This window comes from Schistocerca nitens, chromosome 1 (assembly GCF_023898315.1).
Source record: "Schistocerca nitens isolate TAMUIC-IGC-003100 chromosome 1, iqSchNite1.1, whole genome shotgun sequence".
Lineage (NCBI taxonomy): Eukaryota > Metazoa > Arthropoda > Insecta > Orthoptera > Acrididae > Schistocerca > Schistocerca nitens.
This window is the reverse complement of record NC_064614.1, coordinates 580,641,317-580,665,114: the sequence shown is the minus strand read 5'-3', so window position 1 is coordinate 580,665,114 and position 23,798 is coordinate 580,641,317. Positions and strand designations below refer to the sequence as shown.

General features: G+C 42.1%; 1 protein-coding gene across 1 annotated transcript in view; it reads right to left on the bottom strand.

Moving 5' to 3' along the window:
• The window catches only part of LOC126236442 (lachesin-like), a 464,103-nt gene that overhangs the window by 121,415 nt on the left and 318,890 nt on the right, over window positions 1-23,798 (bottom strand). The window contains exons 5-6 of the mRNA XM_049945760.1: window positions 19,914-20,198; window positions 16,066-16,128 (exon numbers count right to left, since the gene is read on the bottom strand). Coding sequence (XP_049801717.1) covers window positions 16,066-16,128; window positions 19,914-20,198 — 348 coding nt within the window. The remainder of the gene's footprint in view (window positions 1-16,065; window positions 16,129-19,913; window positions 20,199-23,798) is intronic.

Genomic DNA, 23,798 nt, shown 5'->3' with positions numbered 1-23,798 from the left:
CGGGAATCGAACCCGGGAACCCGGGCGTGGGAAGCGAGAACGCTACCGCACGACCACGAGATGCGGGCGTATTTCGCGTTCATGCAGTTTATTTTCAGGATTTAATATTTCGTCAATGTCGACATCATTACTGACGAACGTTTTGTTTCCGGTTCGAAGTGATGAACCCTTGTGTTCTTTACAGTGGCTTACTCATGTATGTTTTTATTTTTTTTTACTTTTGTAAGAATTTAGCTTAAAGAGTGTAAAATCTCGTTGACCATCATTCAGGATTTATAGTCGTCGATTCAAAGAAATATCGACATCCTTCTGGATGGTAAACGCGGGTTTGTTGCATATAAGACGTATGCCTTCTTCATTTTGTCCAGTCCCTGAACGCCACGGCATTAGAGAGAGCACGACTTGGTAGGTGGATATTTTTGCGGGGCGCTCTTACGGACCCAGGCGATGAGGTCTATGTTAAGGCCTTGTGCTCTCAGGACAAGTTAGCGGAGACACAGCAGCATGTGCTAAGTAGCTGGGAGCAGCGACGCAACTTCCGCAACTGGCGGAAGACAATGTTTTCCGGCGAGCAGCGGGGGAGCGCGCGTGTAGCACAACAGAGGGGCGGCGCTGCGAAACACGGCGGGCGGCGACAGATATACGGCGGCACTTAGCCCTGGAATTGGTCTCCCCCCGCGCACGCGACGCCCGTAATTACCTTAATGAAACGGCTGATTTATAAAGCCGCGCGAATTAATTCCGCGCAGCGCCGCGCCGCTCGACCAGGGCACGCCCGCTCTCCTAATCGCCGGCCAGCGGGAGCTTCTTCCTTCCGGACTTTCTCCTTCATCCCGTGTCGCTTTTACTTTTCCTTTCCTAGCAAAGCCAGGACCAGGCAAAGGGATGCCATCTGCGTCCCACAGAACGTGGACACCGCGTGCCTAACGTGGCTGTGGTTGTGCCCCATCTGTATAGAAGTCATTAGTGACCGAACATATATTGTCTGCGCTGTTGAGGTCTGCTGAAGAATTTTCCGTGTGGTATGGAATAACCCCAGAGAGTGTCTTAAATCTACAATGCTGGTCATGAAACGTCCAACATTACGAAAAATAGCAGATAATAATACGTGATTAATTTTTTTATTTTTTTTTTTTTTGGGGGGGGGGGGTTCACAAGCCACGAAATTTAATACACTGAGCTGCCACTTCTGGGAGCAACAACAGCTGGACATCGAGCCGAACTGATATTGGATGAGAGATATGAATATGTTATTCTATGTTGCTCCATCTCTATGCCTAAGTTCATCAGCCGTAGAAGGAAGGGCGTTCAATAAGTAACGGAACACATTTTTATCCAAAAGCAGGTTGCTTTCATTCACGATTCTAATACACCATATTATTGCCCACTCTTTTGGCTACAAAATCCTATTTTTCAACATAACTCCGCTCAAAGCGACTGGCTTACGCAACCTTACTGGGAGAGCCTATACACCACTCTGCTGGTCGATGTCGGAGGCAACTCACTGCTGCATCAGCAACTTCCTCATCATCCCTGTAATTTTCCCGCAACGTGCATCCATCACTGGACCGAACAAATGGAAGTCGGAAGATGCGAGATCGGGGCTGTAGGGCGGATGAGGAAGAACAGGATAATGAAGTTTTGTGACCTCCTCTCAGTGCAAAAACTTTTATGAAGCCTTGAGTTGTCATGGAGAAGGATAAGTTCATTTGAATTTTTGTGGTGACAAACACATTGAACTTTTTCTTCAGCCTCCTGGGGGCAACATTAAACCTTCAGAGCTGATCGTTGCACCATGAGGGAGAACATCAAATAGAATAATCCCTTCAGACTCCCGGAAGGCCTTCGCCATGACATCAACGGCTGAGGGTGTCGCTTTGAACATTTTCTTTGGAGGAGAGGTCGTTCCACGACACGCCATGGATTGCCGTTTTGTTTCCGGTTCGAAGTGATGAACCCATCGACTGTGAAGATGCTAAAAAAAAAAGTCACGATCAGTCATGTAACGCACAAGCAATTCCGCACATAGGGACCTTCGCTGCTCCTTATGGTCTTCTATTAGGCGTCATGGAACCCAGTGGGTACACACCTTCATTCGTCGGTCACCTCCAGTGAGAGAAAAATGTTCAAATGTGTGTGAAATCTTATGGGACTTAACTGCTAAGGTCATCAGTCCCTAAGCTTACACACTACTTAACCTAAATTGTCCTAAGGACAAACACACACACCCATGCCGGAGGGAGGACTCGAAGATCCGCCGGGACCAGCCGCACAGTCCATGACTGCAGCGCCCAGAGACCGCTCGGCTAATCCCGCGCGGCTCCAATGAGAGATGGTTCAAATGGCTCTGAGCACTATGGGACTTAACATCTATGCTCATCAGTCCCCTAGAACTTAGAACTACTTAAACCTAACTAACCTAAGGACAGCACACAACACCCAGCCATCACGAGGCAGAGAAAATCCCTGACCCCGCCGGGAATCGAACCCGGGAACCCGGGCCTGGGAAGCGAGAACGCTACCGTACGACCACGAGATGCGGGCTCCAATGAGAGAGTCCGCACGTTCCAACACTACAGGAGTGACGGCTGTGTGCAGCCGGACGGCACGCAGTAAGTCGGACAGGTTTGCGCGACCTCAATGCGATGATGAGAGGTGTCCCGCCCAACGAATCACCGTGGTTTTGTTCACTGCCATGTCTTTATAGACATTCTGTAAGTGTCTATTAATATATTCGATGCTTTGGTTTTCCGCCAAAAGAAACTCAATGACTGCTCTCTGTTTGGTTCAAATGATTCAGCCGGCCGCGGTGGCTGTGCGGTTCTAGGCGCTCCAGTCCGGAGCCGCGCTGCTGCTACGGTCGCAGGTTCGAATCCTGCTTCGGGCATGGGTGTGTGTGATGTCCTTAGGTTAGTTAGGTTTAAGTAGTTCTAGGTTCTAGGGGACTGATGACCGCAGCAGTTGAGTCCCATAGTGCTCAGAGCCATTTGATTTTTCAAATGATTCAAATGGCTCTGCGCACTGTGGGACTTAACGTCTGAGATCATTAGTCCCCTAGAACTTAGAACTACTTAAACCTAACTAACCTAAGGACATCAGACACATCCATGCCCGAGGCAGGATTCGAACCTGCGACCGTAGCAGTCGCGCGGTTCCGGACTGAAGCGCCTAGAACCGCTCGGCCACCACGGCCGGCTCTCTGTTTGGAAGGCACTTCCACTGCAGATCTCACTGTGAAGGCGCCGCCACGAATCTGAGCTTTATGAAACTACAAGGGCTGAAGCGGTACTATGCCACGATGTCTCGTCACGAATTCCACATTTTTTCAACCGAAACTGGTCAAGAAAAAAATGTGTTGCATTACTTATTGAACGCCCTTCGTAGATGGTGAGTATACCTTTGCCAGTCCCTCGGCAACTCATAATGAGATGTTCTCAACAGGTGAGAGATGTACAGAAAGTACTGGCCACTGTATCGACGTAGATTAGGATAACACAGGCAGTATGCTTTCTTGCGTTATCTAATTACCAGCTACGCAATCCATAGATGCTTGTGACAAACCATACTGGCACACAACGTCTTAGTCACATACGACGATGACGAATGCAATGTGGCAACGATGTAGTTCTCCTCAGAGCCTTCGTATACGGATATGTCCATCGTCATGCTGTACGCAGAACAAAGATTCATCTGAAAAGAAGATGTGTTGGCACTCCTGTGTCAAGTGTTGTCGCTGGGTGCGACACTGTCGGAGTGGTTCTCATTGCTGCCACGTCAAGGGAAGCTGCAATGATGGTCGCAATGATGCCACTCCATGGAGTTCCATACTTCGTCACAGTGTTGGTATGGGTACTTGTCTTACTGTAAACAAGCCCATTTCCTGACGCAAGATGCGCGTTGTGGCTGTACTATCGCGCATGGCCAAGCGAGCAATATGTCTGTCCTGTCGGGCGCTATTCGCACGGGACTGGTGAGTTCCTGTACAGCTTTTAGGAAGTCCCTGCTGAATCAGTCGAGTTCAGATTCACATGACAATCGTATCGTGGCATGTCGACCGACGCAAGCAGCAATACTGCATAGCGACAAACTAAACAGTTTCACAATGATCCTCTGAATTAACAACTTTTAAACGCTTCATACGATTTCAACAAACGATATCTCAGATGATAGCATTGCACGATAGCTGTCATCCAAGAAAGCCACTCATCTGTATCTGTTTTATTTATTGACTTATGACGTCTTCTATATCTTTTTTATCACGCAAATGTTTGTCCTCTTCGGATCAAGACAGTAACAATAACACTTGAACGCAGATCGGCAACTGCTTTTCCGCCTTTGTTTGATTACTAGATGATTCTAAACATTACTTAAAGTTCATGAACACATGTTCAGAAGAAGAGAAGGGAATTTCAGGTTTACCGCTCCATCGATGACGAGACAATTAGAGATAGGAAACAAGTTCTAGTCGTGCATAATGCGTACCTTAATCAATACGCTGTCTTACTGGATCGTAGGTTCGGACAACGTACGCTACCTGATACGGAATGTCTGTACTCATGGAGGAAGAGGATTTAATATGAAAACTGGATGAGTGGAAGAGCGTTCGGTAGTCTCAGAATTGTATTTTAAACGTAATTTCAAATGGAAACTGTTAAATTCTCTAGAGACCATACTGTACAAATGGTTGACAAGCACTTTTTGCGTGAATGGTATCGGCATGTTAACACTGAAAATTCCTTCGAGTTTTCGCTAAAAGTAGCACAGATCATGGCATAGTCTGTTCCTACGAACACGAAACGGAGATTTGATACACAGAAAATTACCGAAATACCAAGTAACTATTGTCCATGTCATTATACAAGGTGCTTCACTATTATGTGCTAACCTACTGAACAGATCCCGTGTTATAAATAAATAGGGAGAAATGTACGCAATGCACGGTCGTAAGTGATTTTTGATGGAGCTAGGTACCCAGAAGTGTGCTCGATACAAATGTTTTATTCAACGATAAATTAGAAACGGAGTACGATAAATCAATTAAAAGTGGCATACAGGCAAAAGTTCATAGACAAGTTCCCACTAAAGTTGAATCACGTAAGCTAGTAAGCTAAATCCCTTCATTTATTAAACAGGCTTTCACACCTTGAAATTCCTTAGAACTCTCCAGCATTAGACTTGAAGCAAGCTGACACTAGATATTACGAAGTTTCATGCAAAGAGCGTAAAAACAATTGCCTTATTAGTAAGTGCTTATCGTCACCGTTTATGCATGTAACATATTTTTTTTTAAAAAAATGGAAGCGAACTGGTGGTTTCCTGTTAGTTAGGTAACATGGATATGATCTCTCGTAGTCTACATGTTCCATGCAAGAATAGATAGTAAACTTGTTGGAATATAATTAATATGCACGGAGATCTAACAAGAGATGGGGAGCACAGTGTAGTGATAAATTCTGACACAAACTGGCCTTTTTCTATTTCGTTCCTGCTTATTTCAGTTACAGATATTCTCTCCCCTTAATAGTTTAATTTGCATTCTCACCATCACGTTCGATCCGACGACATTGGCATGTACAAATGTTAGAAAATGTTTCCAACGCTGACTTTCACCTTCTGTGACAGTTGCTGTATAAAGATAGGACACAAGGTGCGCTTGAAAATTCCGGTGAATGGTCTGGCCTTTAAAGTAATCAACATTACCTACAATACACTTCTGATACCGGTTGTAAAGCTATTGAAATTGTCAGCAAAACATTCTTGTGGAACCACTCGAAGCATCGTGGTAATGGGTTGTTGGATATCCTTATCTTTACAGGAGATGAGGTGTGGTGCCATCAATACGATCGCGAGACCAAGCGGTAGTCAGTAACATGGTGTTCTTCGTCTTCCCCGCCTCCCAGAGAGAGCCGCCTGACAAAATTCAAGATTAAGGCGACATTAACCACCTTTTTCGAAGGCAAAGGTTTGATTCCTCATGAATTTCTACCCGAAGAAGGCGGGAAAAACGATGAGCATCATGTCACTGGCTTTTGGTTGGTCTCCGGATCGTAATGGTGGCACCGGGACTCGTGTCCTGTAATGATACTGATAATCAACAACGCGTGACCACTGTGCTTCTAGCGATTTCACAAAAAGCGTTTGCTGACAGTTACCAACATCTTTACAGCCGATGTCAGAAGTGTGTTATAGTTAATGGTGATTAATCTGAAGGCCAATGAAGATATTTTGCTTGTAACTCTTGTTTCCTTTATTTTCTGAGACCATTCACCGAACTTTTCAGACGCATCTAGTTCAGTGCCTGTACTCATATAAAGGCACTGTCTCATGAGGCTGCAAGGTAGAATTTATATCATTATAGGAACGTCTCTGTGCTTATGGATAACTCATAAGTTAACACCTTAAAGAGGAATTTGCTCAGAACTGTTCTCTGAGAAGTGTCACTGGTAACCAGTTCATCAAACGGTATAGTTAAAGCACAGTCTAATAAATACAATCACAGCGCGCTCTCGTGCGAAAGTTGTTACCGCCTGACAGCAGGCGCGACACTAGCGCTCCAAGCGGTGAGAAAGCAAACAGTCTCATGCGTCGCAAGGATGTCTGTTCCCAGTTAATTTCTACTTAATTAAAGGAATATTTGCCATATGTTTGTGTTCCATGCCTTAGTAAATTACCAACAGCCATGAATTATCATGCCAAATGACCATAATTCAACGACGTTAGCTACAACTCATTCATGAAGAAATATTTTCGAATATGTGTTTATTTGCAGCTTATTCCTCTGAAGGCAAGAGAATATAAACATATTCCATGCATGAGAAGCATTTATTTCTGTTGTTATCTGTTGTCATTATCATTGTCACTTTCCTTGATACCTAAAAAATTTGTAAGGGGACCAACGACTCGCAATTTCTTGTACTTGACTCAACATTCTCAGCTGAAGTGGTGGGAACACACAAAGGTACTTGCAAACAGAATGTGATCAGCATGTTATGCCCTTAGAATCCTGTCGTCAGTGTGTAACATGCAATGTCTTTTAGTTGCATACTATTCTACTATTCATATGTATACTCAATTATTAGCTATGGCATTCTGTTTTGGGGGAACAAATGCACAAAATATGAACACAATTTTCAAACTCCAGAAAAGAGCCGTAAGAGTAATAACCAAAAATAGTAGTCGAGCTCATTGTAACGATCTGTTCAAAATACTGGGGATTTTAACTGCTCTGTGTGAATACATTTACCAGTCAGTTGTTCACTTCAAAAATAACGTTGATAAATACTGCACAAACAGCTCTGTCGATGACCATGGAACAAGAACTAGACTTAACTTACATCTACCCAGAAAAATAAACATAAAACTCGTAACAGCATTTTCTACCAAGGAATACAACTACAGTAAATTACCAAAAGAGATTAAAGAAATTGCAAAAACACACTTATTTAAAAGGGCAGCTAAAAAGTGCCTGTTATGCAATAAATTTTATACATTGAAGAATTATTTGGATAAAACAGAGTAGCAGTTTGGTAAAAATTTTTATACAAATAAATAATAATTATGATTATAAAACATCCAACATCCCACCTAACACCTTTACACTAGGCTTTTTTCGTTCTTTTTTCCTTTTCTAGAAAAAATGACATCCACGCTATGCATAGCACAATACTAACACCTCTTCCTCTTTTTGAGCTCAACATCTCACTCTTTATAGAGAAATGCTGACTCAGTTTTTCAGGATAGCAAACGGAAAGTTGCGGGAAGAGAAAATGGCCTAGGGATCACCAGTGTGTGTGTGTGTGTTTATGTGCGTAGTGAGTGAAGTGTTATGAAACAATATGTGTATAGTGTGTACAATGACGAACAGTGAGATGTGAGTAAACAGTGTGGCATTACATTATTTAATAAGTTACTTGTAAAAAAAAGTATTGTATACCAGGAGTAAATCTAATGACTGTCTCTAACTGTAAGTCTGTAAATGTATGTGTATATGAATCAGCTTATTTTAAATTGGTCCAAACTTGTAAATACCTTAACATGTCCTATATCCTTATGAAAAGAGATCTACGGATGAATAAAGCTACTACTACTACTACTACTACTGTTCCAATACATGAATATTTTTGTAAATGTAAGTGCTTCAAAGGCGAATGTGTTGAAGATTCTTGCTGTTTGTGGCGCAGATTTAGCAACAATTGCGGAATCGCTTTCTCCTGTGTTGGGAAACAGTTTTATTGATTTTGACGATTGCTTATCACGTCTGTGCGGTTTTTAAGCTATAGTTGCGGTGGCTTATTTGATATGCTGAAAAATGTAGGTGTTACATCCCACATAGGTTTCCTACATTCCACAATCACTGAGATGGTTGAAAATGTAGTGAAAAAAACTCTGCTCTCTATGATAGATGTACGACGTCTTTCTATAAAAGGTTCTTCCGGTGTTTACTAGCAACTTTTTGTTATTAAAGGGAAACGACATTTTCACTAAATGTCCATAATTTACAAGAGAATCCTAAACAAACTGTCCTGTAATGCACCATTTCCTTAGGTAACTAAATTATCACAAATGTGGTGTAACCTTTTAGTTATTGTCCACTTTATGGCACTAAATACACAATCCATTGTAAAATATATGTTACAATCAATATAATAGTTAGTATTCACTCTCATCCGATATAGTATTCAGGAGTGTCACTAGCTGAACGCTTGGGGCGCTGTTACCTCTGAAGGGGGACGGAATGGGGTGACAGAAACGAGACAGTGACGCCAATGTCATGTTACACTATGGTTGAAGTCACTAAAAAGTTTTTGTTTCTAAAACAATTGTACGACGAAGGTGACCAAGAAAGTACTATCTTTGACGAATGTGGCGGTAGAGCTACTAGTCTGAATAGTGTAACTTAAAATTCGATTGGGTGTTGGAGTGAGTGCCCATTAGCTAGGAAGACAGCTTTCTATCTATAAAATTTCATGTAACTTATTAAGGTAACTATCGCTGCCACGACACAAATACAGAATCATAAGAATACAATTTGCTACAGGATCTTTATCTTCGATCTTAATCTGTATCTTGTTCTGTATATAAAGGGCCTGTGCGTGTTCGTGTGTATGTACTGGCAGTCTTCTCTCCATGACCACCCACAGCCACCCCGCTCGTGGTTGTGGTGGTAGATAACCCATAGTCTCATGCTGTTAATAAGAGAGTTTGGTCGCGTTGTGTGACAGTGGCCGAGTGTGGCGAGCAAAAATCCGCGGAATATTGAGGAATAAGTTCTGTTAGGAAAAGCTATATTCTGTGTGACTTACGGTTTTTACTGTACATGTGAAAATACATTTATTGTTTCATTCGTCCGGTATAATATGATGCTTGCGCGGTTTCGTCATTCAGACTTTAATAACGGCATGTAATATCAAACAGATCAGCACGTTTTCGTCAATCACATTTTACCGACGATCAACGGAGACACAACGAACAAATCCCAATAGACTCAACGATAAAAATACTCGTAACTAACAAATGAATAATCGAATTCTGAACTACAGTGATTTAGGATAAACATTTCGCTTATTTTTCGTGAATGTAATTCTTTTCATAATATAATGCCTTTTCGTCAATCATTTCGCTAAAACCTAATGAAATAAAGTAACTTTCATTCCTTTCCTGCTTCATTTTGAATACCATTATGTTAAGACAATATTACTAAACTAGCATTGGCTCCATGTGTCAGCCGCGGTTAAATGCTTCTGTTTAACGTAATGTTAATACCAGTATGGATGTATAAGCGAGTATGGAGGGTGTTTCCGTAAGAGCGTGTAGAAACGTAACAGGACATAGAGACTGCCCCACTGAACAATTTGAGGAAGGGAACGTGAGGTCGGAGAAGAAAGCTTAAGGAGATATGGAATAAACTTTTCTACCGCTTTGTCTAGCATTACTGTTTTCGAGCATATTTACAACTATCAGGCGTACACGCTTACACGCAATGCGCTCTTTATTGACATGTACATTCTGAATTTCCTCTGGCGCTGCAGTCCGGAACCGCGGGACTGCTACGGTCGCAGGTTCGAATCCTGCCTCGGGCATGGGTGTGTGTGATGTCCTTAGGTTAGTTAGGTTTAAGTAGTTCTAAGTTCTAGGGGACTTATGACCTAAGATGTTGAGTCCCATAGTGCTCAGAGCCATTTGAACCATCTGAATTTCCTACAAGGAAACGACGAGGACGAGCCTCATTACTAGGAACTATTTCCTGGTCGCTGGATTGGTAGGGAAGCTCCTATTCGGTGCCCTGCGAGGTCGCCTGACGTGAATCCCGTGATTATTTCCTATGGACATGTCTAAAGTTACTTGTGTATGAAACCCCAGTGAATACGGAGATGGAATTAGTTGCCAGAATTTTAGCTGCGTGTGATGTGATTCGAAACACACCAGTGATACTTGTCACGGTGCGTTAGAATCTTTTTCGCCGGTGTTATACTTGCATTGACGTAGATGCCCGTCAGTTTCAGCACATTTGTAAGACACGGCACAAATGGTACGTTCATTGTGTCAATGGCGGTATTTGCGGTTAACTGTAACTAATGCAAATAAAAAAGTACACAGTATTGTGATCTTACTTCTATTATCTCCTTAAACTGGCTTCTCCGAGCCCAGTTTCCCCACTCGAATTGTTCAGTGGAGCATCCTCTACGTCTCATTAAATTTTTGCACGCTCTTACGGAAACACCATGTATACACTAATACAGTAAAGTTCGAAAGTCATAGAGAATATAGATTTTTCTGAGAGAACTAAGTGTTCCACATCGCCCATTGTATTGAGATATCTGCCAACCAAATCCACCCTCTTCCATCCACCAGGGTATGGATGATACACGTTGAAGACTCTATTACTTTTACTTACATTGCATCGTGAATGAAGCAATAAAAACATTTCTACACAACGATAAAAGTTCCTAAGTGATGTATTATTTAGTTTCATTTAAGAGTATTTATTGCTCCTTATTTCGCGGATAATTGATAATGTCCTAAATGAGGAATACGTCTCTATGCATCTTATTTCTAGGATGGTACACCTTTCTCCCATGCCACATATACTGACCTGGGCAACGTCAGGTTTCTCGGCTACTCTTGTTATAAATGCGAATGAGATCTTTGGTCGATATCGCCAAGGAAATGAGTGGGCTAGGAATCATGACACTTCGAAAATGCCGCAGTCGCTCATCCATAGACACTTTCTGCTAAAGACGATCCCAGCAGCTGCTGACCGAGTTTTTAGAATGGGGGCCACTAGCAGTGGAATAAAACTAGAAAAAGAACCGTAGCAACCTTGTTTGGAGTTGTCACATTAAGAAACTCGCGGTAATCTACGTCAACGTGGTCCAGCTGGGTTTTGAACCCTGTTTCTCGTTAGTACGATTGTAACTACCGTGCCACTTAAGTCGCTATGACACGTCTGTGATACTAATGACACATACTTCCTTAGTTATTTTCCGACAGAACTCCATCGTGCACAAGCGAGCAGCGCCGTGGTGACCCCTATAGGCTAACACATTAAACACCAATGTACAACAGATGTGCACTTTTAATATCCATGCGTTAAGTTAAAATTTACCTCAGTTTTCTATGTTAATTCATGTAAAAGAAGTATTCTTGCGAAATCGTATGGATCTTTTCGGAACACTTTGCGTATTCTTATGTTATGAATATAATAATTTTAGATTCAGGTTAATACTGTTAATTCTTTTAAATAATATATAATTTTGAAGACTTACTTTGATAAATAAAATATACAACGGTACGGGACATAGGACCGGCCGGCGTTTTCAGTACCCCGAAACTGAGACGGACTCCTGGTTCATTAGATAATTGTTAAGTTTTTTATCAGTTCTGCGATACAGGTAGATGATCTGTTGAGTTCATACAGTAATTATTGTAACTTTAGAGTTCTTTTCTCGTCGTAGGTAACGTGAAAATGAATGCTAACATTCGAAAACGAGCACTAAATAAATTATGTTGTGCAAATGAGACTCTGTACTACATTTCATTGCCATTTGCCATGTGAACTTTCTTATTTGATTGCTACTGAAGTTCAGGTTGAACAATTAATATTGGACCACCATACCAAAGGCAATTAAAAACAGCGACAAGAAGATCAGCAACATGTGAGCACACATATCATCCACAGCCATCTTCTCGCGTTTCTGCACAGAGGTCACGGGGCCAGACGGCTGTGTAACAGGTTGGTACGCTGTGGAACATGTTAGGTGCATGCTAATGGCACTGCATAAACTGGCTGCCAAGCGTGTGAGGAAGCAAGCAAAGGATTGTTAGATTTTGAAATCGCATTGAGAACAGTTTAGTATTTTCCTAGTACGGCTCAGGGAAACAAAAACGCAAAAATCTGAATCTGGAATGCCATTCGGGGATTTTTAAATGTTTTTCCCAGTACCATCAACTACAGTTTTGCTGGGTCAGGTTCGCTCTTCGGTAAAATCATAGCGATGCAGGTATTCTAACAAGGGGAATGTGCTACCGAAAATACCCTGAATGGTGAAATTCGTAGACGCTTTTCCCAACAGCCTGTCAGCTGTGAACGCCTATTGATCGTGGATGGACGCGCCTTCCAAACTCATAGACTCTTGACAGATATACTTCACAACATCGTAACAGCTCAAGATCACAAACTTTTATTCATAATTTTAATAATTGCGGCAAATCTGAATACGAACTTATAATTTAGGTTGTCCTGTTCTAAAACAACGCATCATTTAATTTCAAGACTTTGCGAAGATGGAACGATAATCTTTTCAGATCAGATTATGTGGGTTCATTGAATGCGGAGCATCTCATTTGCTTTTAACTGTACTGTATTAATGTCTAAAAAAAACACAAACTGCCGTCAAAGCCAGGAAATGTTTCGATTATTTCCTCGTTCTTCATTTATTTTAGTTGTAGATACAGGGTTCCCTCATGCCTCACAGATTTTTAACAATATTTAACAGCAAAACTGAAGACGGTATACACACACTAATTAGCTAAAACATTAGGATCACTGCCCACATCTGGTAGCACTTCATGCGCGTCAAACGGGAAGGAGAGTGTACAGAGTGGTCAGAAACAATCTGAAAAGCTTGTGAGGGTGTTGCAGGGTAGGTTGTGTTGAGAAATAATTCTTAAGAAAAACCTTATATACGTTGCGCCGTTTTCGGATTAATTACCATCGAAGTTAGCCAATGAGATTGTAGCGCGCGCAAATTCAAGCGGTCCGCCAGATACAACTTGTGTGAGTTGGTCTCATAACGTAGATCATAGCGTACAAGACTGCGCATCAGTTGACAGGGGTTCGATCTTTGCTACTGTCCCATGTCCACTTTTTGTATCACTCTCTAGTTCGGTCGTAAGAAACGAAACATCGTCTCTGGTAGTCTGCTTGAATTAGCACGCGCAACATCATTGACTAACTCTAATGCTAATTCAATCGGAAAAGATGCAAAGTATCGAATTTGTTTCGTAACAATTATTTCTCAGCACGGCATCCCCTACAACACCGTTATAAGATTTTCGGAGTGTTTACGCTCACCCTGTATAAGCGTAGCAGAAACGAATAAGGACCAATGCTATATGGGTCGCAAATAGGGAAAGCCATTGACAAAGCGCCTTTGACGAAGAGCAGACGCAGGATAGGCGGCAGACCGTGGTAGATGTGACGGCAGAGTACATACATTGCTGGGCTTGGAGCACACGCTCAGTGAACGTTGTTGAACATGGGTCTCCGCAGCAGACAGCCCCAATGTGTTTCCAAGTTGACCCAGGGGCAGTGTTACGTTGTGCGCGGACATTCACTTGGGCTTTCATTGGTCCTGTGGTAGTAATCGAAGGCAATATTGCAGCTGTGGACTAAGTGAATATCGCGGCAGACCACATGCAGCCCTTTCAGCTCGATGTGTTTCACGACGATAGGGTGTCTGCCAGCAAGATAACTGTCTGCGTCACAAGGCAACGACCGTGCTATGGCGGTTTGAGGAGCATCAAAATGAATTCTCGTTGATGTCTTGGCCGAAAAACTAGCCTTATCTTAACCCGATGAAACACATCTGGGAGGCTATAGGGCATCAGCTCTGCATCCACAGGCCACGGTCGTAAATTGCTGGAAACGCACAGATATCTGGTGCCATACATGTGCGGAACCTTACAAAAGACTTGTCGAATGCATATCACGCAGAATCACTGTTGTGCTGCGTTTAAAAGGTGAAACAAGACGCTATTATTCAAGTGAACAAAATGTTTTTGTTCGTCAGTGTAGCTTAGGAAAAAAAGGCATAGCTATCATCGACACAAGGAATGGGGACCTTCACTAGTTATGGGCCTATAGGTGCGCGTTGGCATTCCCTTCCTCCGAGTCTTTAACTGACTTGCACAGTCAGTTATTGAGGAACCTGCAATTTAGCTTGGACTCCGAACCAAGCAACTCGTTTACATTATCAAATACTGTCAGAGCTGACAGCAGTGATAAGTAATGAATAAAAATCCTAGACCAACCAGAGATCGATATCGTGTCCTCCGCTCTATCACTAAGCCACTTACTTATTCTATTGAGCAACTATTTCAAATTTGTGAAGAAACAAATCGAAAAACATAACCTATCATTCGCGAACCCGGTTATGTGAGTGTCCTGAAAAGACATTAGCTCTGCTCAAACGCTCCAGGATATTTGTCTATTGAGTTAATAGCTGTTCTAATCTAGTATTGGTAAATTAACAGTTATTAACACCAGCATATTGCACCAAACTCCGTGAATTCCTACGTGGTTTCTAACACTACATATTGTTCTCCAGTCAGATGTTATTAAAACTAGACACTGCTTGTGCACTGATGAAACAAATTTTAAGTGTAATTAGTTTCTTGTGACTGTTCGCCAGAGTAAAAATTAATGTAAAATGAAACTGTTGAAAGGGACTTAATACATGGATTTTCTCAACCCTTTAGGACTTCAGTTATACATACGGTAGATTATTCTAAACCAGGTATTTGGCGATAAGGAACCAATCGTCGTAAATGAATGTATCAGGCGATACGAGGACTGCACTGACGTTTGTGTCGCTACCTTAAAAAAATAATACACAGTCACCCGTGATAGGTCATCGTGGATAACTGCCCATGGGTTTGCCTGATTTCGTCGTTATATGACAGCAAAATAGAAACCGAAGAGGAGCAGATTGCTGGAATCCTGGTCGTCTGTCTCACTGTGCAACAGGCAACGGGAGTACTTGGGAGAGCTTGGAAAAACTTTATGCGGCGTTGTAACGCAGTCTCGAGAATGCGGCGCTCATTTTGGACAACCGCTGTGAGTTTCAGTTTTCGTTACGACGTACAAGTTGTTCACGTCGATAAAAAAGTATATGATCCATTTTTGGCTGTTACTTCCTGACATCAGAATACTCAGCTCAGGATCCTCTAAAATCTGTACAATGCTGAGCCTACAGGTTTGAGCCACCCTATTTATAAGTCAAAGCTTTTATTTGCGTCATTGGAGTTTCAATGCTTCCTTTGATATATCACTCGTAGAGTCCTCGCAGAGAGTTTAGAAAACGAAGATAATTGTACACCAATGGTGTGCTTTCGGGTGTTCAGTCGAGTTGTTGATTCCATTTTCATGCACCAGTGTCTGCTACGTTTATGTACCAAGCAGTCTGCCTGGACTCCAGGCGGCGAGTGGACATAACAGTACAGCTCGCATCACTTTAAGTGAGTTATCAAAAGATTGTGCACAAAAATGGAATCAACAACTCGACAGAACGCCATTAATCAAACACACAGAGAAATCTCGTGAGATCGTTTAAATGTGCGTTCTGGAGAGAACACTCAGTAATATTTTGACGTATTTACAATGGTTACCCTTTCTTCGGTACAGGATGTATGATTTGAGAAATCACCAAACGGGAGCAAATATTTCTGGTGAATGTAAAGTCTGAACTAGAAGATGGAATACTGCTAAACTCACATATTCTGAGGGCACCGAATATAATTTGCAATGCTTTTAGGTCATAATATCGTACAGCTTTCAGAGCTTACCCTCTTTGGCTGACCCGCTACGGACTTCGGTAGCTTTCGGCGAGGACGATGCTCGAGGAATTTCTGCAAGATGAGATAAGTTAGAATAATTAAAAAGTACTTCCACCTGCTTCACATCTACTGTAAGTACACAGTGAAAGGCAATTACTTTCTCAAAAAGATCCCTAGAGAACATAATTTTTGAAGCTTCATACAGTCTTCTTATTTGTATACAGCTTTTTGCTGGAAGCAGCAAAACAGAGAAAATGTCATGAACATCAAAGTGAGACAAAAACACTTCATTTTCCATGGTACCTATCTGATATAATTGTTTGCTATGTGCATGATAAATCCTAAGAGTCATACCTTTTGCTTTCTCAAAGGGAAAGGACGCTTATCATATGTTGCATTAAATGAAACGCACCAGAATACGTAGAAATAGATACCGAATACAGGAGTGCTGCTATAGTTGAGGTTTACTAACTTTCTTTTGAGAATGAAATCGATAAACAGAAGAATAAACTACAACTCCAAACAGACAGAAACTGAGAACTAGATGACAACCGAAAATTGCTATCATAGTGTTGCAGGAAGGAAGATGTGATGAGTTGTTTACCTTAAATTCGAAAGATTTGCTTAAGAAAGTAAATATTTGTTCTCATATACTGCTGTCGAACTCAGGAACTTGGAATTCTTTTTAGGATAACTATGAAAATAAACGCAGCCGCAAAGGAAGAGAAACGAAGTACGGCATGTTGTATATATAATGCTACCGTAGGAACTTAAGAGTAGGCAAACGAATTCAAGGAAACGTAAACGTAAACGCAGACAGTTACGTAAGTGAGATAACTTTGATGAAAGAACAGGATTTTTTTTTACGCCTGCCAGTTTTACTAAACACGTTTCTTGTAACCATTTTTAGCGGTTCAAACAAATGTGAAATCCATTTATGTTGGAAGGCATCAGAAATGATGTGACGTAAAGCGAAGAAAGATCAGCGGATCTCCTGTTATTAATAATTAATTTGAAGTGCAAGGTGTAACAATCGATCATCTCTGAACGTAAAAGAGAATTTATTTCAGTATTATTGTGGTTGAACGTGTTCGCTGAAATAAAAGTTTCGTATGTGTCAGTTGGCGCCACTACACAGGAACTTTTGAAATGGTTGAGGCAAATTATGGAATGTAAAATGCTGTTGGGTGCTCTGTGTGCCACCTGATGACTTATGGCCAAATATGGAACAAGATTTCAGCACAGAATTTGGCAGTGTTTAGACACATACCGCACAAGGTTTTACTCAGATTCATGATCGTCAATGAAACTTTTATCAATAATGTCGTTCATAACAACCTAAAGAATATGAAAAGGATAGACATGTGCACGAGAGAAGGTAGAAACAGTATTGTGCACTTGAAAAGAGGTCTCTGTCTTTATGCAATTAACAGAACATTATTCTGAGAGATTACAGTATTTACATATAAGCAGAACCGTAATTCTGTTCTATTATTGATTGAAATTGAGAAGATTTTCATTAAATGAAGAAATGATTGCTTCGATAACGCAATGTTTTGTCTGGTAAGACCGGCATGTAAATATGTACACCGTAGGCACCACGAGATACGTGTGATGGGTACAGTTCATATGAAGCGATATCATTTTCCCAACGTCCTATTTTTCAGATGGGCTTATAAAATTACCAGCACAGTCATTAGCAAATAATTCCTAAAGATAGAAAGATATTGGCTGAGTATTGGGGTGTGTCGTGAAAGTATCCATAACTGGGTAATGGTAGAAGAAGTAGAGAGTAAAATTTTTGTGCTCTATAGTAATGGGAAACAGACAGATGAGGTGTCGTGGTGAAGCATCTATTAATTGTCCTGCTGGTGGAAATAATGTGTCGTAGAATTATTAAAAACTACAATTTTTGGAAGTTTATTTAGTTATTGATTATGGTTATTTAGCCTGGTCAGACTAAAGACTTGAGACCCTCTCTTAGTATGAACCAGCAACTATATAGTTAAAAAAAACAATGTATTGTTTATCAAATTTCCCATTTTGTATGAATAGTTGTGGCTCAGTTACGTGTAGTTCTGAAATACTGTAAAGTTAATTACAAATACCAATGCAAATAACAGCTGTGATTAATACAAATAACAGCAGACATTCATAGTAACATTAATATAATAATAGTAATATTAATTAGTGTAGCACTTCTGAAGCTATGATTAGTGTAATGAGAAACAAGAGTGACAATGAAAGAGCAAAAAACTGAAATGACAGTGGCAGTAACTATTAAGTAGGATAAAGCGGACTGTTGCAATAGAGGATTGTATAGACAAGATGGAGGGAAATTGGAAGGGGGGGTGGGAGGGGAATTACACTGGGCTGAGCTACAGACAAGTGTGTGGAAGAGAAACTCTGTAATGTAACATGGACCATTAACTGTCTTTTGAAGCTGGAACGGAATGTAGCTTGCCTGAGGTTTTGATGAAGATCGTTGTATCAAAGTCGGCTTCCTGATGTAGAAAAAGATTGAAAGGACATGGCTGTGTTATATGGCGGTATAAACAGGATTTCGCTTGAGTAGGCGTTAGAGAAAACAGAGGGTTTGATGATCTTTATATTCACGAAATGTAACTTCAAGATGGGAAAGCTCAGCTGGCAAAGTCTCAGCGTCAGAAACGACATGTAGGGAGAATTTGAATGTCTTTCTAGAACATCTGAACTCGATCCACCTTAACATTCGTTTTACGATGGAGGTGGAAGAGGATGGTTCACTTCCCTTTCTTGACGTGTTGGTTAGGAGGAAGGATGATGGATCATTGGGACATGCAGTCTACAGGAAATGTACTCACACCGACTTGTACTTGCAGGCTAATAGTTGTCACCATCCGGCTCAGCGTGAAGGGGTACTTCGTACCTTGGTACACAGGGCACATGTCGTTTCTGACGCTGAGACTTTGCCAGCTGAGCTGTCCCATCTTGAAGTTACATTTCGTCAAAACGGTTATAGTGATAGACAGATTGAGCGTGCGTTGCGCTATCGACCAACTGTACATCGGGTGATTGATGATAATTCTGAGTCAACACCTAAGTCTACTGCCTTTTTGCCTTACGTAGGAAACACGTCCAACAAGATCGGTCGTATTTTACGGAAATACTATGTGAAATGTGTTTTCCGACCTCCATCTAAAATTGGAGCACTTTTGAGTTCCGTTAAGGATGATCTTGGACTGCGTAAGGCGGGTGTGTATCGTATTCCTTGTAGCTGCGGCATGGCATATATTGGTCAAACTACCAGGACCGTGGAGGACCGAAGTACTGAGCGTAAACGGCACACACGATTACAGCAGCCAAGTAGATCTGCTATTGCCGAACATTGCTTGGATACTGGTCACCCCATGTTATATAATAACACCGAGATATTGGCATGCACGTCCAGCTATTGGGACAGTGTTATTAGGGAGGCAGTTGAGATTAAATTAGCGAGCAACCACGTTAACAGGAATGGAGGTTTCTGTTTAAACTCTGTCGGTAATCCGGATCTCTCCCTTGTCAAAAAACAAAGGGACAGAGTCAATGCTATCTCAACTGCGAATTCATAGTCTCACTATCGACAGCTCTGACTTTGGTCATCTTTGGCGGCACTAGTGTTCAATGTGTATGTTATCTTTCCTGCTTCAGTCCGAGAACCGAGGTTTTAAATTTGCATGTACGCCGCCTGTCCGTTGCAGTTTGCCTTGAAAATGGCGGGGTATTCTCCCGCCGAAATATCGGCGGTCGCTGAAAGTGTTACTTGGCTGAATTCCCGGAAGTTATTTCAAAGTGTGTGGTTTGAGTGGCACTGTGACGTCAGTGTGCAGACTGACCGTAGAGCCGGATGGAGCCCTCGGTCTCGCCGAGCGAATTCTTGGAGATGCAGCGGTAGTTGCCGAAGTCCGGAGCGGCGAGGTCGCGCACGGTGAGTCGCATGTGGGAGCGGTAGGCGTCCTCGCGGGACTCGGTGACGTACTTGCCGGTGGGCAGCAGCATGACGCTGTCGTAGACCCAGTAGCTGATGGCGCGCGGGTACGCCTCGGCGTGGCAGTCCAGCGTGACGTCGGTGCCCGCCGGCGCGCCCACCAGCTGGTTCGGCACCCAGATCATCGGCGAGACTGCGGCAGCACACAACGCCGCTCTGCAGCCACCGCTTCTGAACATAGACTCAATGCATGTCAGAGCCCAACATTCAACCTAGACTGATCACCAACGTAGTAGAAAATGCTCTATCCATGGGATGCTACAGAAATAAGTGTTGTATCGGGATGAACCGTGGATAGCTCAGTGCTGTCTCCCGATCACACAGCTTGTAATTTTTTTCTTCGTAAAATATTAAAGTGTGTGGACCTCCACTGTCCATGACACTGGCTCAATTCTGAAATTGTTACTGCCCTGGTATGCGTTATACTTTGTGCAGGAGAACTATGTAAAATTTAAAATTTCTTTGTAGTTAAGCTTCTGTCGTTAAACGTTTTTCAGTTAACAATAGAAATCTCAGTAACCAGTCACACTTGTTAATCTTAGGACTATGCATATGAAAGAGTTACAGAGTCTGAGCAGGATGCAGTGGCCGGTGCAAAGTAACCATTCATTTGTTCCGAAAGAGAGGCTGACATTGTTAGCCCGCTTTTTTCCAATTGGTGAACTGCGATGACAGCAGCAAGGTGCACACCCTGCAATTTTTCTCAAACAATTTGGAGGAAACTATTCGTTAAAACATTTTATTTTGCTTTACTAAAAGGTTTAAATATCAGCTTCATGATGACTTGCCCATCATTTAGTTAATGCTCATAGTTGTTGTGATATTTGTATTTAAGTAAGACGCTGTGCAGAATTCGATAAAGATTGCAGTGAAAAACAGTGCTTAGTATCATTTTGAATTTGGTGCATACTACAAAATATGTTGTGACAGTGAAATTTAGCACACACACTGAATTTTTCTTTAGACTTGGGATGGCCTCTGTCTGCCACCAATCTCGAGAAAATTTATCGAATCTAGCAAATTCATTTACGATTGCACAGGCCAGTGATAAACCAAGAATGGAATATCCATTACATTCCTCATATCTCATAAAACGGTTTGAGATATCAAAAAGGGACTGTGGCAAATGATAACACACGTATTTTGCCATACGGTTATTATGCAAAACTTTATCATCTCCCGCATTATTCCCCTAACTACAGGCTTTTTCAATGGAACAATGTAATTTTTTAAGAGACGTCGATAGCTGGTGAAACAGGAAATGCTCCGGACTTTGAATGACGTAAGTGAATGTATTACACACTTATTTTTGTACCACGGATGTGCATTTTCATAAGCTATTGACCTTACTTGCCCTCAGTTCCTCACTTAATACGCTAAATAAATCACTATTTCAGAATTCTCTTGCAGTTGCGTCTGCACAGCATGTTAGTGAGGTGACATTGTGTAAACTCTGCTGTCTTTTGGCGAAAGAGCAAATTTTATCATGGGAACAAGAAAAATGTAGGCTTTCCTCAAAATTCGCTACTCAAGACGCTTCTCTGAAAATTTCAAATGGTTAACAAGTCAGGCGAAAATAAATTTGTGCTTGTGTTGCATTTTGAGCAGAATTCCTTTTAGAGACTAACTGAAGTAGAAGTGGACAGTAGATCATTTTGGATGGCCACCATGCAAGCATGGGCATGGAGAGGTTTCACTTAATATGTATAAATATATGGGAGTAAATGTCGATTGAGAACGGCGCTTCGCCCCCAGCGCTTGACATTGCCCTTATGGTGTGCTGAATGTCTGCCCGTAATCCCCACCACTACTGCTCTCCCATACTTGCCCTGTCGACTGCTCATCTAGCTGCCACGTTATTCCGCTCACCGTGCTTCCAGCATCATGCGGATTGTTTTAAATTAACAAAACATGCACAGTCTGTACATACAACCTAATGGACAACTTGTGGTACAGTCCTTACGTGATCTCACGTCGATTTAAGAGTCGTAGGTACGACATACTGTCTACCTTTGGACATAAGTAGCCAATGTGTCTGAACGCTGTGCAGGAGCCCCACGCTGAGATCTCGGTTCTACCAGCGCTATTTCCTTGATATGAAGACTGGAGCGATGTGCACTCACTCTTGTAACGTCAGTCGAGAAGGTGCTTTGTCTGGAAAACTCAAAACGGACGGATGAGAGGAGTCTAACCCCATATACCTCCATACCACATCCTGATGACACCTATCTGTCTGTTAGCGCGGTGCATCTCTGGGTATAAACTGCAACGTGTATCTTCACGGGTCGAGTAAGGTTTGTCGGGTTCCAGCCAGTCAGAATGCGCTTTGGAAAGCAATGTGGTCATAGCGTAGAGCGACGCTTTCGACCCTGCTGCCGTGAAAACATCCGTGCCGAGCCGACGTATAAACGCTTTGTCTTGTCCTCTAAAGATTGGTGCATTCAACAGACTTTGTTCTAGGTTACGGTGAGATCGTTTCTGGCTTCGCACAGTTGTACTCTGTTTACGTGATTGTAAATTAGGTGTCCTTTCAGGTGATGGAGAATTAAATTTCTTTTCGCGATATATTTTGCAGTCGTACTTGTTGTAGGATCATTAGGTCATTGTGCACCCCATTAGCTGAATGGTCACCACTTTGGAATGCCACGCACGGGGTCCCGGGTTCGATTCCCGGCTGGGGTGGGACATTTTCTCCCCTCAGGGACTGGGTGTTGTGCTGTCCTCATCGTCATTTCATCCCCATTGTCGACCCGCAAGTCGCCCAATGTGGCGTCGCACTCAGTAAGACCTGCAGTTGGCGGCCGAACTCCCCGCCTGGGAACGCCGTACGATCATTTCCATTTCCATTAGGTCATTGATCACAATTTCAACTTCTTTTATAGCACTTGAGAACCTGTAACCAATTTCAAAGTCAGTCATTTAGCGTTTCAATTATCTTATCTTAATGTTTTTTGTGAGGTTCCTCCTGTTGTGGAATGTGTTTTATTTTCTAAATTTGACGTTTACTAGAACTTACCAGATAGCAGAAGTAATTCGCTCCCTTAAGCAGTGCTGCAGAATACGATGGTAACGAATGGGAAGCTGGTTCCCACGAAGGTAGTAGTGACGAATGGACCATATCATATGGCGCGGAAGGAATCATAGGAGTGGGGAAAAGTTCGTGACCCTTGAGAGCGAATCTTGATTTGGAACCAATCGTTGGGAACCAAAATTATTCTTTGCAAAAACAGACATAATGTCTGATGGGATACCGCAATCACTGGTTATACAATGTCTTAATTGCAAAAATGGTTATTCACAAGACCGGTTTCGGTTCATCTAGAACCTTCACATGATAGTGACGCAGCATGTGAAGGTTGCTGTGTGTGGACGGGTTACTCCTGTAACCGAAATTGCAGATCTGAAGATGGTTCTAGATGAACCGAAACCGGTCATGTGAATAAACATTTTTGCAATCAAGACGGATATAAGTAAAACTGCAAAATTTTTCTGGCGTGGAACTCCAGTTAAATATTAGTGCACTTTTGACACAGCAAATAGTAGTAGGAGCGTGTGGGTTATCAGGGCTTTAATACCAGAATATTGCTACATAGTAAACCAGTTAATTCAGTAGATGGATGAATAATATTAAATTACTGAAGATGTAGAAAGTGTTAGGAAGCTGTACGATGTTTGCAAGAGATTTCGGATGCGCACCAATCTTGCCAGTCGGTGATAGGAGATTCTCAGAGAC